The sequence below is a fragment of the Lolium rigidum genome, chromosome 5 (genome assembly GCF_022539505.1).
Source record: "Lolium rigidum isolate FL_2022 chromosome 5, APGP_CSIRO_Lrig_0.1, whole genome shotgun sequence".
Classification (NCBI taxonomy): domain Eukaryota; kingdom Viridiplantae; phylum Streptophyta; class Magnoliopsida; order Poales; family Poaceae; genus Lolium; species Lolium rigidum.
In genome coordinates, this window is record NC_061512.1 from 267,067,004 (window position 1) to 267,081,901 (window position 14,898).

General features: G+C 46.3%; 1 protein-coding gene across 4 annotated transcripts; it reads left to right on the forward strand.

Moving 5' to 3' along the window:
- Positions 1-1,589: 1,589 nt before the first annotated feature.
- Positions 1,590-3,659, forward strand: LOC124652230. 4 transcript variants are annotated; one of them, XR_006987644.1, is made up of 3 exons: positions 1,590-2,043; positions 2,771-2,909; positions 3,126-3,659. XR_006987644.1 is itself a non-coding variant. In XM_047191254.1 (3 exons), the coding sequence occupies exons 1-3, from the start codon at positions 1,655-1,657 to the stop codon at positions 3,154-3,156; spliced, it is 483 nt and encodes a 160-aa protein (XP_047047210.1). In that variant the 5' UTR covers positions 1,590-1,654; the 3' UTR covers positions 3,157-3,659. The 4 variants fall into 4 exon arrangements, 1 of the variants encoding a protein (XP_047047210.1); XM_047191254.1 differs by having other exon boundaries at positions 2,820-2,909; positions 3,153-3,659; XR_006987642.1 differs by having other exon boundaries at positions 1,590-2,909.
- Positions 3,660-14,898: the final 11,239 nt, after the last annotated feature.

Below are 14,898 nucleotides of genomic sequence, written 5' to 3' on the forward strand. Positions count from 1 at the left end.
CGAAGGGCCATCTTGGCGGCGGAGGTGCACTGGGTACTGAACGGGGACGTTGGTTGCCCTCATCGGGGCACGAACCGTGACCGTCCCATACTCTATGCCCGCCCTCCTAGCCGACGTCTGGTACCGTGCACCTCCGCCGCCACTTGCGCTCGCCGGCGTCCTCTCAGCCATGGCTGATCACCGCCGCTGAACACACGCCTCAAAGATCTAGAACCCTAATGCTTCTTTCTTTCTTTCTTTTACTCTGTTGTCCGGAGAAAAAGACACAACCAACGTCCCCAAAAACCCACCATGATCCACATCGAGCTTGCCATCGCAGGTTCAGATCACGGCGTGTTCCTCCTTAACTTACGCCTAGGTAGAAGCTGACTCGATCGCAGTGCACACTTCTGATCGTAACAGTGACACCTCCGTCAGTTAAATAGACATTACGAAACGCTACAATAACTGGCGAGAACACAAGCATTAAACAGAGCAGCATAGCTGCTTTATTCTTTTTTTTTTGAGAAAACAGTACAGCGCAGATGCTCACAAAAAACGCACATACAAACACCCATATGAACGCACGCACGCACATCCTACCCCTATGAGCACCTCCGAGGGACTGAACCGACATATCTTGAGGTTGACAAAGTCACCACTGGCGTCTCGCTGTTGACAAACACGTCACCTACCACTGAAAGCATAGCGCCGGATAAATCCTGGAATAAATTCAGGTAAATGCAAACACCTATACCAAATCTAGGACTTGAACTTGGGTGTGCTGGTTCCACCACAAGGAACCTAACCACTAGAGCCAAACAGTTAGCCAAACTCTGTTTGCATAGCTGCTTTATTCTACTGCAAACAAAAGCCACACTAACACATTTATTGCATCTTTTGCGTCTTGTAGAGGCCCGTTTATCGAGGAGTGCCTGCATGGCTTCTTTCATCTTCAGTAGAGCACACATTGTACACGTCCCTGGGAGCGATCACCGTGGCCGTGTGCCGGAGCCTAGGCCGCCAGACAGCGAAGCACCTTAGATGAAGTTCCTAGTGGCCAGGGCATGTTCGTTGTCTTGAGGATCATAATCTCCAGCAAAAGACTTGGATCCAACAAGATTGCGATTGCACTGGGTTACTTCAAAGCCTGTGCAGGTCCCATTCCACCTGGCTGGTGGTTCCAGGACCCAATTGTCTGCCTTCGTGCCCTCTATGCCACTGCCATCATCCGCATCGCCGTGGCTTGCCTCTTTTGGGCAAAGAAGACCTTCAACTACTATCCCATGGGGCTCCTTGGAACATGTTCTAAGTTATTTACGAGACAACTGTTGGTAAACAAGAAACGGCATGAACATGTGACATGGGATCAAGGAAGCTAAACTCACTCCTCGTACGGGCAAACACCTGGCATATTTGTTTCACTTCAACATCTCATAAAATTGTAGTGTTAATTAGTAGAATAGCTACTAGTCTAGAACTACATGCATCCATCCAACTTAATACTTTCCAGGAGGAAGGAAGACTCTTTGCGATGGAGCATATATATATGAGCTGTGTTACGGTGATTGGCCAGTACTACCCAGTGCTACCCAGTACTACCGCTGTAATTAATTCTGTCCGTCCGATTAGGCCAGTTAATTATGCATTTCAAAATTAACGTCCTAGGGGTATTATGGTAAGCTCGCAGGCAACAGTCCCACCTCGCACGACCGCATCACGAGCTCCTCGATCTCAATCCCGGCGGTTCCCCAACCTCTGCCTCCCGCGTCACGACGGCGACAAATCCTGGCCGCCGCCGAGCCCCTACGGCGACGCAGGAGCTTCCCAATTCCGTCTTCAGTACCTTCCCTTCTGCAGCTATTTTCTCACGGGCGCGCGACCCCGTGGACCGCGATGGCAACATCAATGGGTTCGTCGGTGCTGGTGTAGGTGTAGATGCTGTCTGGGCGGCTCTGCGGGGACAACGCCGACACCGTTGGAGGTGGAAGTTCGGAGAGCAGCCGCCGACGCTCGCCGGACGCACATTTCTGCACCTCGCCTGACTCGGCCGCTCAACTTCTGGTATGATTAATGCCATTGATTCTATTTTTCGTGAAAATTTGTTCGGCTGTAGTACCCGTGCTTGAACTGTTTAAGGCTCGTATACACTAGTGTACCCGTGTTTGTCTGTAGTACCTGAGCCTCAAACAAATTATTTCTAATATCCTTATGTTGAATAGCTTCAGAAAGTTGGAGTATCGCCTGCTTGAGTCTGTATATGAGTGTAAACTAGATCATATAGACCACTGAATCACACGGATCTTCTAAGTAGTATACTTAAAGCCCCATTGCTAAATCTGGCTAGTTACGCCTGAGATAACTGAATCCAAAATTTTGGCCTGCGATATTGCTTCACTGTATCTGGAAGCACTCTAGTTTTTCTTGCCACATTGACAAACTTGCAAAGAGCGGTGTCATCGGTCTTTTGATGCAATATAGTTTTCAGGGGATATGCAATTTAATATTACTAAGAATGAAACTTAGAGTATTCAGGAATGTTTATTCATCTATATGATTAAAGCATATAAGGATCTTGATCATTCAACAAGCCTTTTTCCAATACATGAGCAGTGGAGTTATAATAAAATCATGAGATATAAATGCAGAACCATAGCAATAACTCTTGGATTAAGTCCTTCATTTGTGGACACAGTTCTTCATCCCTTACTATGCCTATCTTTTTGAAACCTTAGCAATAACTCACAACTATTCCTATTTTTGTCGACAAACTTCGTGACCAAATTTTAAGTCTCATCGATCTTGTGAGCTTCAACACCCTTTTGATCCAAAAACTTCAGCTGCTTGGAGTTCTTGGCAAGCAGGAGGCGCATTTTCTCTTCAGACTGGAAGGGATATTATAGTATAGAAGCTTCCACGGGTGTGCACATGTAAGGAATATTATCCCAATTACAATCAAAACACATATCCAATATATGTTGTCAAGGTTATGATGCTAAATTGCGTTATTAAACGTTTCTGAACTGTTGTGTCTTGACTGTTTGCAAACTGCCAGTTTTTATTTATTACTTTGCCACTGCCAGCATGTTTCTCAGAATTGTGAGATACCATCCATGTACTAACTATTTTGCTATGCTATATTACAGTGCCCTGTTGGCTGTATCCATTTTCAGCTGAAGGATAGGACTCAGGCATATGGCCGTGTGCTGCTACTGCAGCGGTCTACTCTGCTGCTATCCCGGAGTACACTACTGCTGAGGTCCTGGAGCTGGCTAGGAACGCCAGTAAGGATCTGAAGGTGGAGCGTATCACCCCTCGCCATCTTCAGCTGGCCATCCGTGGAGATGAAGAGCTGGATACCCTCATCAAGGGTACCATTGCTGGTGGAGGTGTGATCCCGCACATCCACAGGTCCCTGATCAAAGTAATCCATCCAGTTGTCTTGAAGTAACACAATCTAGCAAAGGGAGTATCTTTAGCTTAAACAGGACATTTCACACTTGTAGTCTTGTGTGAGATAAGCTACATATCTATTAGCCTATAGCTATATGCTTCCAGATCGAAGTAATCCGTCCTTGTAATGCTTACCTGGCACTGCTTCAATTATTTGGAACATTGTATTCGTGTATTCTTGTTCGTTTGTTCACTTCGTGATAGACCCTGAATGCAAAACCTTTTTACATGCTGAGTAATTGTGGTGCTTTACTGAATCTAGCTTACAATGTTAAATTGCACTAACATACTGGCATGAGAGCTTGAGATGTGAAATTTAATGATATTACAACAAAAATGATTTCATTTGGGTCCGTGGTTGCTCCCTACCGTGTTTCTTGTGCCAAATTTGAGAACACTTTATTTGACAGATATTTTTTCATGCTGCATTACTGTATCTGTATTACAATATATTATGGCAAGAATACTGTAATCAGGACATTGATAGCCATCCACGGCCGGATCAGCGAGACATCTCAGTACTATTAGTATACTCACTTGATTATACTCCAACAAAAAGACTCGAGCCATTACCAGTGTTATTATTGCATGAATTTACACTATGATGCTAATATGTGCAACATACTTGCATAAGCTAATATACATCAAGATTGACCGATCAATTAGCTGATCAGAAGTATTAGTATCCATAGCTACAAGCGCATGCTAAATCGCGGCGCGCTAAACCTCAGATTCTGCGCGTGGTAAACAGCTAGCGCGCGCTGGGCCGTTTTTTTTCCCCTGCCGGACGCGCTAATATGCAGCGCGTGCGCGGGCGGAAAAAATCGTCCTCCGCCGGGCGCGGCAAAATACAGCGCGCGCGGGCGCGGAAAACAGTTTTCTAGACTATTTTGCAATCACAAAGATCAAATAATCACACATAATTCATGAAACAAATGATGTACCATCTGCGCGGCGGCAGCGCCTGCGTGCAGTGCCCCGCGCGGCGGGACGAAGAGCGCGCGCGCAGCAGCCGTTGGGTTGCCGCCGTCGGCGCCGCCGCTAGGGTTTGGCGGTGGCGCGGCGGAAGTGGCGGCGGCGGAGGGTGGGACATAGTAGGGAGGGGTCGTCCATCGTCGGGATCGCCGGCGGCGCGCGGAGACGACAGATTGGGCGCTCGGGCGGCGACGCGGAAGAGGAAGTTTCAGCGCGGGGAATTTTTCGCGCTTGGACGAGCGTGCCGCCCGCCGTAGCCGACGCGTCAGATATGGCCTATATAGCGCATCTGTTGAAGATGCTCTAAGCTAAGGCAGTGATGACATCTCCTAGGCAAGAAAGTGACTTGTTAATATGCTGAGCCTCCTTCAATCTGCCCCCGTGGCTTCTGACTTGTCAACCCTCTCACTTCCTGCAAGATCTACCAAATGCATACAGCTGCTGCAGCATCCTGATATGTTCTTCCCATTAAATGGACAGTCAAGATATTGCAAGAAAACATAGAAAATCAGTTGCAGCAAATACTGAAAGGACATTAAATAACAGTGATCACTAGGTAGATAATGTGGATGCATATCAATTGCTTCTATTGTTCATTGTTGTTGGTCTAGAAGCACGGTGTTTTTCCCTCAACAGCACCAAATTCATAGCATCAGAAGGGATTGGACTGGGCACATGTTTGCATCTGGGATGTTGAACAGACCATTGGTTGAAGTTATTTCTAAGCTCCCATCTGTCTACCGTCGTGTAGCAGCATCAGCTCGTTCCAACTGATCCAAATGAAGCACCTCCACTTAGCAGCAAGGCAAAATCTACCAAAGGCATGCCAATTTCTCTTCTACGGGCAACTCGACTGAATCGTGTGGTTCTTGCAGCGCCCTTCTGGGTTGCACATGTTACCAGGGTTCCTGAGCAGGTCGGCCGTCGGCGTGCATACAGAAGATGATGCCCCTGAGAGAGCCCTCCTGACGGTGATGCAAAGCTCGTGCAGCTCCTTGTGCACGGGCTCCTCGTTGTAAAGATCGGCGCCACGATACCCTTTCACGCGGCGGCGAGGCAGCAGGGTGAGCTGGGCCAGAAAGCCGACGAAGAGCACGACCAGGCGCGCCGCCTTGGCGCGGCAGCCGCCGCGACGTGGTGGCCGGACGGGCAGATGTTGCCCGCCAGGAGCTCATTGGCGAACAGCGAGCTCGTCGTGGTGCTCCCGCCTCGGTCACCGCCCCTCGAGCTGCCGCTCCCGCCGGAGAAGACAAGCGGCCCAGATCCGGAACGTCAGTGCTCGGGTTACCTTGGCGGGTTGTTCCTGCTTTCGGAAACTATCTCGCCCGAGTGGCTGCTCCCCTCCCGGCCTCCCAGCCCCACAACCACCTCCCTTTACCACTGAGGAGGAGGACGGTGTGGCCCGCATCCGCAACAGCGCTTCCATGGCCGGCGACTTGGCAGACCCGAGAGTCGGTGTCGGATCTGAGGGAGAGAGTAACATCAAAAGAAAAATACTAACTGATTGGGGAGAGATGCAGACAGGTGGGGGCAATGGACGCAAATGACATATTTACCCTTTTAGCAAATAAAATAATTCAGTACTTTTCAGTACTTTCCAGTAATTATTTCTGTGTACTTTCCAGTACTACTAATTCTTCCACCGTTGGATTAAACTGGTTGGATGGTTCCTAAAATCGCCAATCATAGTAAAACTTGTATATATAGATACGAACCAAAATGTTTATCATTCTATAATCATGCATGTAGTCATTGTTTTTTGAAATCTCAACGGTGGAGGGAACATGCATGACTCATGAGTGTATTATGGCGAGCATGCATGCATTTCGTTCGCGCTATCAGGCACCATGAATCTCCACATGACGGACGCATGCATGCAAAATATGCGTGACTCTGCAAATTTGACAGGTCATCCGAGCCAACTTTGCATGCAACAAGATTTTTGTGCCAACAAGTGGCAGTTTCGTTTTTTTGCCAACGTTGTCATGAGAAAAGGAGAAATGGGCCGATCTCTCTAGTCAGAATCATCAGGATATTCACTGATTTTCACCCCTCAAGTATTGATAGTGAGTGGGTCCTCAAAGATGTCCAGATGCAGAGTCCTACCGAAGCATATCTGCATATTGTTGCCGCATCCATTGCCGAGTCCGATTGAACACACGAGATGTGCTGGCATCTTGTCTTTGTGAGAGACGTGAGTATGCTTGAATTCGGGTTGACATTGGATCCTGCTATCTTGTCTTTGTGAGACGTGTGTATGCTTGAATTCGGGTTGACATTGGATCCTGCTACTGGGAATTTTTTTTAGAGGAGCATCGTCCCAGCCTCTGCATCAATTGATGCACGGCTTGCTTTATTAACGAAAGTATCCAAAGTACCAAGAATCCAACAACCCTTATTACAATCACAGATTAGCTAAAGTGGCTACATGAATCAGTCAATAGAAAATACGGCACATAGGCCCTCTACGCATTTGCTAATCTATTAAGATGTCGCCACCCAGTAGTCTGGAAAAAGAAGTTCTGAGCAATCACTAGCATCCGGTTGTATCCAGTAACCATATCCTCCCGTTGGTCCAACGGGAGAAGGAATACCCATTGTTGAATCGAATGAGCAGCTCGCCGGATAACATGCAAAAAATTGGTTCCAGATTATTTGTTAAAAATAATATCATTTCTACTTCTCCAAATCGCCCAACACAGGGCTGAAACTCCAATTTGGATTTTATGTTTATCATTTTTTCCGACTCCATTAAGCCATCTACCAAACATATTAGTAATATTACCTTCTGTTGGGAATATTTGGTAAAAAAGATTACCTCCACGATTGAATTGTTAGAAAGGACCACCTCCAAGTGAAATTGACAAAAAATACCACCTGCACCATCGCAGCAAGCTCCCCAAGCGACACGTGGCACCTGCTGCCACAGGCGCCTGTGGCGGCAAGCTCCCCCAAACAACACGTGTGTGGCGACAGGTGCCACATGTCGCTTGGGGGAGCTTTCTACCATGGCGTAGGTGGTCCTTTTTGTCAATTTCACTTAGAGGTGGTCCTTTTTAACAATTTACTCGTAAAGGTAGTCATTTTTACCAAAAATTCTGCTCCTGGAGCTGCAACTCTCTCCCTCAAGTCTGTTATGAGCAAACTTCTCAAGCTCTTGGTGTTGTGTTTTTCTCAGTCAACTGTTTGAGTAGGAAACAAACATTCCCGTGCTACCGCCTCCCGATCTCACCGCCGCCTCTCGCGTTTCCTTTGTCCGCAGGTGGATCTTCGACCAGCGACCGGCCACAACCATGAGGTACTACCGCCACTGGCCTCCGCTTCTCGTGCGATTGTTTGGTGGATTGTCTCCTCCTAGTACCACTTGAGATGTAGCACGCCTTCTGGCCCGTAACGAATTCTGCTAAGTAGATTGCGTTTGGATTTTGGGTTCATGCCAATTCTTCATCTAGTTGGACCTGGATTTTTTTTCCTTTTCGATAAAAGGAATATATTAATATCAAGAAGATACCAATTACACCCAGCCTCTGCAACAACGCACCACCCTAATGGCACTACAGATGCACACAGCCAAAAACAAGAAAAGAAAACTAAGAAACAAAAGTCCCGCTACAGTATCTCGTGCCTAACAACAGCAATACATCCACCGCCAAGACAACACCTGAATTACAGACTAGTCCCCGCTCTCAAAACAAATGCCTCCACCAAGGACATTGCTAGGCACAACCAATTAAGGCCAGACCTTGAGTTTTCACCCCGAAAGGTAGGACTACGCACTTCACCTGTGTTGTCGCCCCCACTTTCATACCGCTGCTGTGAAGCCCGGAACACCAAGCAAGTCCCTCAACATCGCAAAGACTTGAACCTCCCTTAGCTAGTCCTCGCCTCTGGCCTTCATGAAATTCTCTTCTTCCGACTTTCATCATGGATCCATAGTCACTTGATGTCAATCAAAGAAAAAGAGCTTCGCGCCGCTCCCTCCGAGAACCAATCGGTCGGAATAAAAACATGGGTGCGCACGACCGAATACCTCCGATCCAACAAACTCCAGGCAAAAGCACTGTTACATTCATCGGTGGAGCCTTCCGGAACTCAACACTCCGGCCAGATCACGAGTCCAGGCCTCCGGTAGGTCCTCCTCTTCACGCAAGAGAGGCCCTAGGACTGCTGCCTTTATTCAGGTCGGACTCCCACGTCGGCGACCATCCTGGGCTGGCCACTCCAACCCTCCACCGGCGACACCATCGCCGGCTTCCAAGCTGCTCCATCTCGCTGCCGGAACGAGTAGGTTAGCGATAGTTGCTTGACGATGCCTTCAACAAGATAACGGCGCAGACGCCGCCATCGCCCGCCATGACCGGAGTCGGTTCGGTTTTCACCGGCTACTATGCCTCCCCGTCTCGCTGCCGGCGCCGAAAGTGGGATGAAAAATCCAACACGAGCAGCCCGGCCGACTGCCTTCGGTGGATGAAGTCAGCCACCACCACCATGCCCGGGCCGAAGACCCGGACGTCCTCAAGCCGCGAAGAAGACCCAGCGAAGCCTCCTCGTGCCATTGACGAGACGCAGCCGCGATGGATCAATCCGAACCTCCGGCCCAGATCCGACCACACCGCAGCCAACATCCGCCGTCGGCCGCCGGAGATCCGCCGGCCACCGCCATCCCGCTGCGTTCAGTCGACGGAGGAGGAGGGTGTAGGCCGCCGCCCCCACACGCTCCCGCAGGCCGCGGTGCGCTCTGACGATGGAGGACCGAGCCGCCACCGCCGCCTCACCACAGGGGCTTTGCCCCGCGGCGTCCTCGGCGACGGCGGCGGAGGAGGGGGGCCTGTAGGGGAGGGGAGGAGGGCGGAGTGGAGGGGAATTCCCCGGGGACGGCGGGCGGCGCCGCCGCCTCGGGGGCAGATAGCGATGATTTGTATATACCGCGATGCCTTAAGGCAGTAGTCCCCTGCTATCTGCTTATTTGTACTACTTTACTTCGACATGTGGGCAAACTCATTTCTCGATAAGTATTCAGTTGCCTTTGTGAACCTACGTGGTGCAAAATTATGAGCCGGTAGCTGACATGCGGGGATTGGTTCCATACAAGTTCCTTCGTATGATTACCTTGAACGTACATCATCTGTACGCCCGTTTGTATTCACTGTGGTGCCGTGGAGACTGTTCCTGTGCTACTATCTGTTGTTACCTGTCGATGGTTAAAACATATCCATTCAAGGTAGTTTGCTAGAGAGTAGTGCTCCAGTTGGCTACTTGCAGTTCAAACGCTATCGTTTTGAGTCTGTTTTTTTCGATAAAGGATGCTTTATTATTTTTGGGAAGCAATTACATCCAGCCTCTGTATAACCAGGATGTACACAGCCGTTTAAGAGTCTGAAGTCACTAGAGATAAAAACTAGGCGAAATACATATCGAAACGACTCATGTAACACCTAAGGTGAGGGTGGGGCTTCAGTCCGTAGACTATGCTGCCACCCATGTAGGGAAAAAGTATCCCGCGCCGTAGCCTCCAACCGTGTACAGACCTCCGTAAATAGGTCTCGGTTCTCCACTCGCTGAAGAGGTAACCACGAACGGAAATAACTGTAATCTGTAGATGACCTGCAACAAACAACAATTTTTATCGTTAAAAATCTTGTCATTTCTACTTAGCCAAAGCGTCCAGATAACTGCTAGCGCCCCCACCCTAAGAAGCAACTTGAACCTTGAATCGATACCATGAAGCCAATTGCCAAAGACATTGGCCAAACTAGTCGGGGGTACATGGTAGACGCAACTTGGATGACTGACCATATAGATCTCGCAAATTGGCACTGGAAAAATAGGTGTTTAATGGTTTCGTCGTGATGACAGAAAACACACCGTGAACTTCCATGCCAATTCCGCTTGACAAGATTGTCTTTGGTAAGAATATCTCCTCGACGAAGATACTATCCAAAAATTTTAATTTTTAATGGTATCTTTATCTTCCAATTTTTTTTTATTATCAACTGGTATATCAGAATGAAGAATCACATTGTATAAAGATTTGACTGAGAAAGTACTATCTACATGAAGATTCCATCTAAATTCATCCGGTTCAGGTGATAGATGAATATCTCCCAGCCGTTGAACTAGAGAATTCCATGCCAGTAGCCTTTGTCCTAGCAAAACCCGTCTGAACGTCATATTCGGAGGTGAGGTAGCCATTACTGTGGCAATGATATCACCTTTGCGACGAACAATACTATACAAAGCAGGATACTGTTCACTTAAAGGTGCATTGTCTAACCAAACATCCTCCCAGAACCGTATATGAGTTCCATTCTTAATCGAGAAAGTACCATGGCGAAAAAAGATATTTTTGGTCGCCATGAGACCAGCCCAGAAGTGAGAATCCCCAGGTTTCCAAACCACTTGGGATAGCGTCTTCGAGCCAATATACTTTCTCCGAAGAATAGTTTGCCAAATCCCATCCTCGGTAAGAAGCTTAAAAAGCCATTTACCTAGCAGAGCTGAATTCTTGACCTCCAGGTCATGAACTCCAAGCCCGACTTGATCTTTGGGACTACAAACTATACTCCATTTAACCAGACGATATTTGTTTTTCTCGCTGTCCTCTTGCCAAAAGAATCTGGATCGATAATAATCAAGTTTATGCAGAATTCCTTTCGGTAGCAGAAAGAAAGATAACATATACAGTACCATATTTGTCAGTACCGAATTAATGAGTACCAATCTTCCCCCAGGAACAACAATTTACCCTTCCAACTACTAAGGCATTTTTGTAGTCTTTCTTCCATAATTTTCCATTCAGCAATTATAAGTCTCCGATAATGAATCGGAATACCCAAATAGCGAATAGGAAATTGGCCTTGTCCACAACCAAACAACTCCGAATATAGAGTCATATCATTTTGGGCATCACCAAAACAGAATAATTCACTTTTATGGAAATTGATTTTTCGAGCTTGTGCATACTGCATGATTTATCCTTGTTGTAAACTTTAGGCATCAGTTTTGGAAACTGCATGGCGAGAGCTCGCAATCTGAAATTAATTTTGGAAACTGCATGGCGAGAGCTTGTGCATACTGCATGATTTATCCTTGTTGTAAACTTTGATCCTGCATACTGATTGTTGATGGCATTACAGCCAAGTTCCCGACCCTGGTTTCTCACTCAGAGTCTCTGGAAGCCAAGGTGAACGAGACGAAGGCAAGTTCCAGCTGAAGAAGGTGCTGTGCATGGGTGTGGCGGTGGGCAACCTGTCGATGGAGGAGAAGCAGATCCAGCAGAACATCCAGATGAGTGTCAACTTCTTGGTGTCCCTGCTTAAGAAGAACTGGCAGAACGTGAGTCCCGGTTCTACTTCTGTTCACGAAATGCTTAGGGCTGAAACTAACTAAACGGGACTTGACATTGGCTGTTGCATTTTTTGTTTTGCAGGTGAGGTGCCTGTACATCAAGGGCACTATGGGAAGCCTGCACGGGTGTTCTAAGCCTGTTCCCTTGCCGTCTATATGGATACTATCTTAGCGGACTTCCTTACTTGTTTATGCATGTGGTGGTTTATCATCATCATAATTTTGAGTGTGTACTGGTCCTGCTGAATGTGGTGAGAGAATCTAGTAGCCTTTTTCATTGTACAAGGTGTCGTGAACTTTGTGCTCGTCAAGATCGCTAATGATAGAACCTGCTATATATGTCGTGTATGCAGTTGTACCCGGAGCCATTTGTGCACGATGCTGCTCGTTTCTCTGGTTTTGTGTTACCCTACTATATTTTTGGCTGTTGCATTGAAGAATGCAGCTGATATTTACATGTACTGTTCTGACGCATTTTTTTCATAGCGCCGAGGATGCAACCACTACGCTTGCGTACAGATCAACTGTTTTTAAAATCGATGTGCGTGAACAAAGATTTAGGCATCAGTTTGCCACACTTTTCTTCATTTCTCTTATTTGCCACATGCCCTTTAGAGAATAGTGTGGTAAATTATAAAATCCTAGGTTCGATGTTATTATTTTCTCTATGCAAGCCACTGAATTCCCGTGCAGGATATTTCTTTTGCGTGAGCGCTTTAGGTTTGGGAAGAGATCGATTTTGTTTACGATTGAGATGTTTAGGTTCGGTAAGAGTTCGGTTTTGTTAACGATTGAGATGTTCAGGTTCGGTAAGAGTTCGGATTGAGATGTTTTAGGTTCGGTAAGAGTTCGATTTTGTTAACGATTGAGATGTTTAGGTTCGGTAAGAGTTCGATTTTGTTAACGATTGAGATGTTTAGGTTCGGTAAGAGTTCGATTTTGTTTACGATTGGGATGTTTAGGTTCGGGAAGAGGTCGATTTTGTTTCGGATTGAGCTATATTTAAGGAGGGCCGGTTGACCTATTACTGGGTCGATCAGATCTGCACCTTGCGTTGTTTCCCCTTCCAGGAAGAAGAGATCTACGCCATGAAATCCTTTCGACTTGGTCTGGCCAGCATCTTCTTGCTCCTCCTCCTCCTCCTCGCCGTATCGTCCCGAGCAAAAGAAGATCCTGCTTACCGCAGCTACATCGTTTTCATCTCACCACCGGCGGATGCCGACACCATGAGCCGAAGCGCGCATCGGCGGTATCAGGAGAGCTTTCTGCCATCTCCGCGACCTTTCTGCTCCTACACAACGGTCTTTTACGGCTTCGCCGCCCGGCTCACCGAAGCCGAGCTCGCGGAGATGGCGAAGCTGCCGGGCTTCCACGGTGCGCTCCCCGACGGCAAGAGCCAGCTCTTCCTGTTAGACTAGGCGTTGCCATCTACTCCCTCCCTCCGTTTGGGTTTGGATATGTAAGATGTTAATTTTAGTAGGAGTAATTTTTTTTGGTTCACCCAGTCTACGTCCGTTTTTAATGACTCAGATTTAGTGCATCTTTTATTAGTAAATTTGAGTCAATTAAAAAAAACGGCGAAAGTAATATATTTTTAGTTTGTAGATTGATCTGTATCTAGTCTATTTTAAATAAAAATAGCTAAAATATTTTACATTGGTGCATAGAGAGTGAACTGCTTGCTACCATGTGACCATGTGTTGCTTCTATATAGTGCTTTGCTACTTATCGGCTGGTTCTCCGCTTCTTCTGATATGTGTACTTCCTTTATTTTAAAATGCATCTTACATATTTTTTTAAATTGAAACAAAAAATTCGCACGTACCTTTGCATGTGCTACGCGTTTACAAAGTCGTTTCAAGAAAAATGGACGTATCATGTAAAGTGTAAAGAAAGACAAAGTTCAGTGCTAAAAATAATGCTTTTCGCAAGATAATTTATCTTTTTTACATAGTCCACAAAAGTATTGTTTTTTGGTGAAACTTGATGAAGGTTCATCTACTGAGTAGATTTTTTGTCAAAGTTTTTCGACACATCAAAATATGATTTATTTTTTGGTAGAGGGAGCATACACATCTGGAAGCCGAATTAAATTTCCGCATCTTCTTATCATTCTTCTGATCTGTACCGGCTAGTACTCTCTCTCTCTCTCTACTTTGTGCACTTGTTTCGATGTTGAAGTCCAAAGACATCATGAATACACACAACCAAGAAAAAAAAATAAAAAAGAGAAAATGAGGCTCTTCTATTTATTGTCTTCGTGTTGGACCGACTCTGTGTGTAATCATGGGTATGGAAGGCGATACCAATTCACGTCATAAGTATTGAATGCGTTGATGGAATAGTTAGAACCATTGATGATTTTTCTCAACTCTGGTTTCATTATCCTCTTTTGCCTACAAGTTTACCACGAGAAGTTTAGTAGGAGAAGCAAAGTTAGATAGATTAGTACCAAAGCCAAGGACCAACTAGTGAAACCGATCGAAGCCACCACCTTTCTTAAAGAGATTCATAGATTCTTGGTAGGTAGCACCCATGCTTAGCTTCCAATGTTGTTGTTGAGTGAATTGTCTATGCCAATGAAAATAGGAAGAGTTAGCCACGAACTTACGAGTGAACATCTGCAAAAACCTAAATAGTGAGCACTTACTGGATGTACCACTTCACTCCCCCATGTTGTTCAAGACATACGAGTGGATGGAGTCCCACTCAGGAGTTTTATTGTATTTTTCTTTGTGCCACTTGATTTGCCACCTAGCCCTATGAAGATGCTAAGTTTGGGTATATCTTTAGGGTTGATAGTATTGTAACGAAGGACTGGATTATGTCGAGTGGGAATATTTTCATCGACTACCTCGGCTTTGGATGTTGCGATGACCCAACATACCACTGCATGGTGTAGTGATACGTCTCAAACATATCTATAATTTTTGATGCCCCATGCTTGTTTTACACCAATTCATATGTGTTTTGTTTACACTTCGTTGCACTTTTACATGATTTCCGGCACTAACCTATTAACAAGATGTCACAGTGCCAGTTACCTATTTTCTGCTATTTTTGTATTTCAGAAAAATTATACAGGAAATATTCTTGGATTTGGACGAAACAAAATCCGAAGTCAATATTTTACCGAAATGAAGA

Bases quoted from the DNA above. Each gene is read 5' to 3' on its own strand.
- LOC124652230 (XM_047191254.1), top strand. From the start codon at position 1,655: ATGGTAAGCTCGCAGGCAACAGTCCCACCTCGCACGACCGCATCACGA. The intron at 2,044-2,819 runs GTATGATTAATG...CAAAAACTTCAG, and splicing joins ACTCGGCCGCTCAACTTCTG to CTGCTTGGAGTTCTTGGCAA.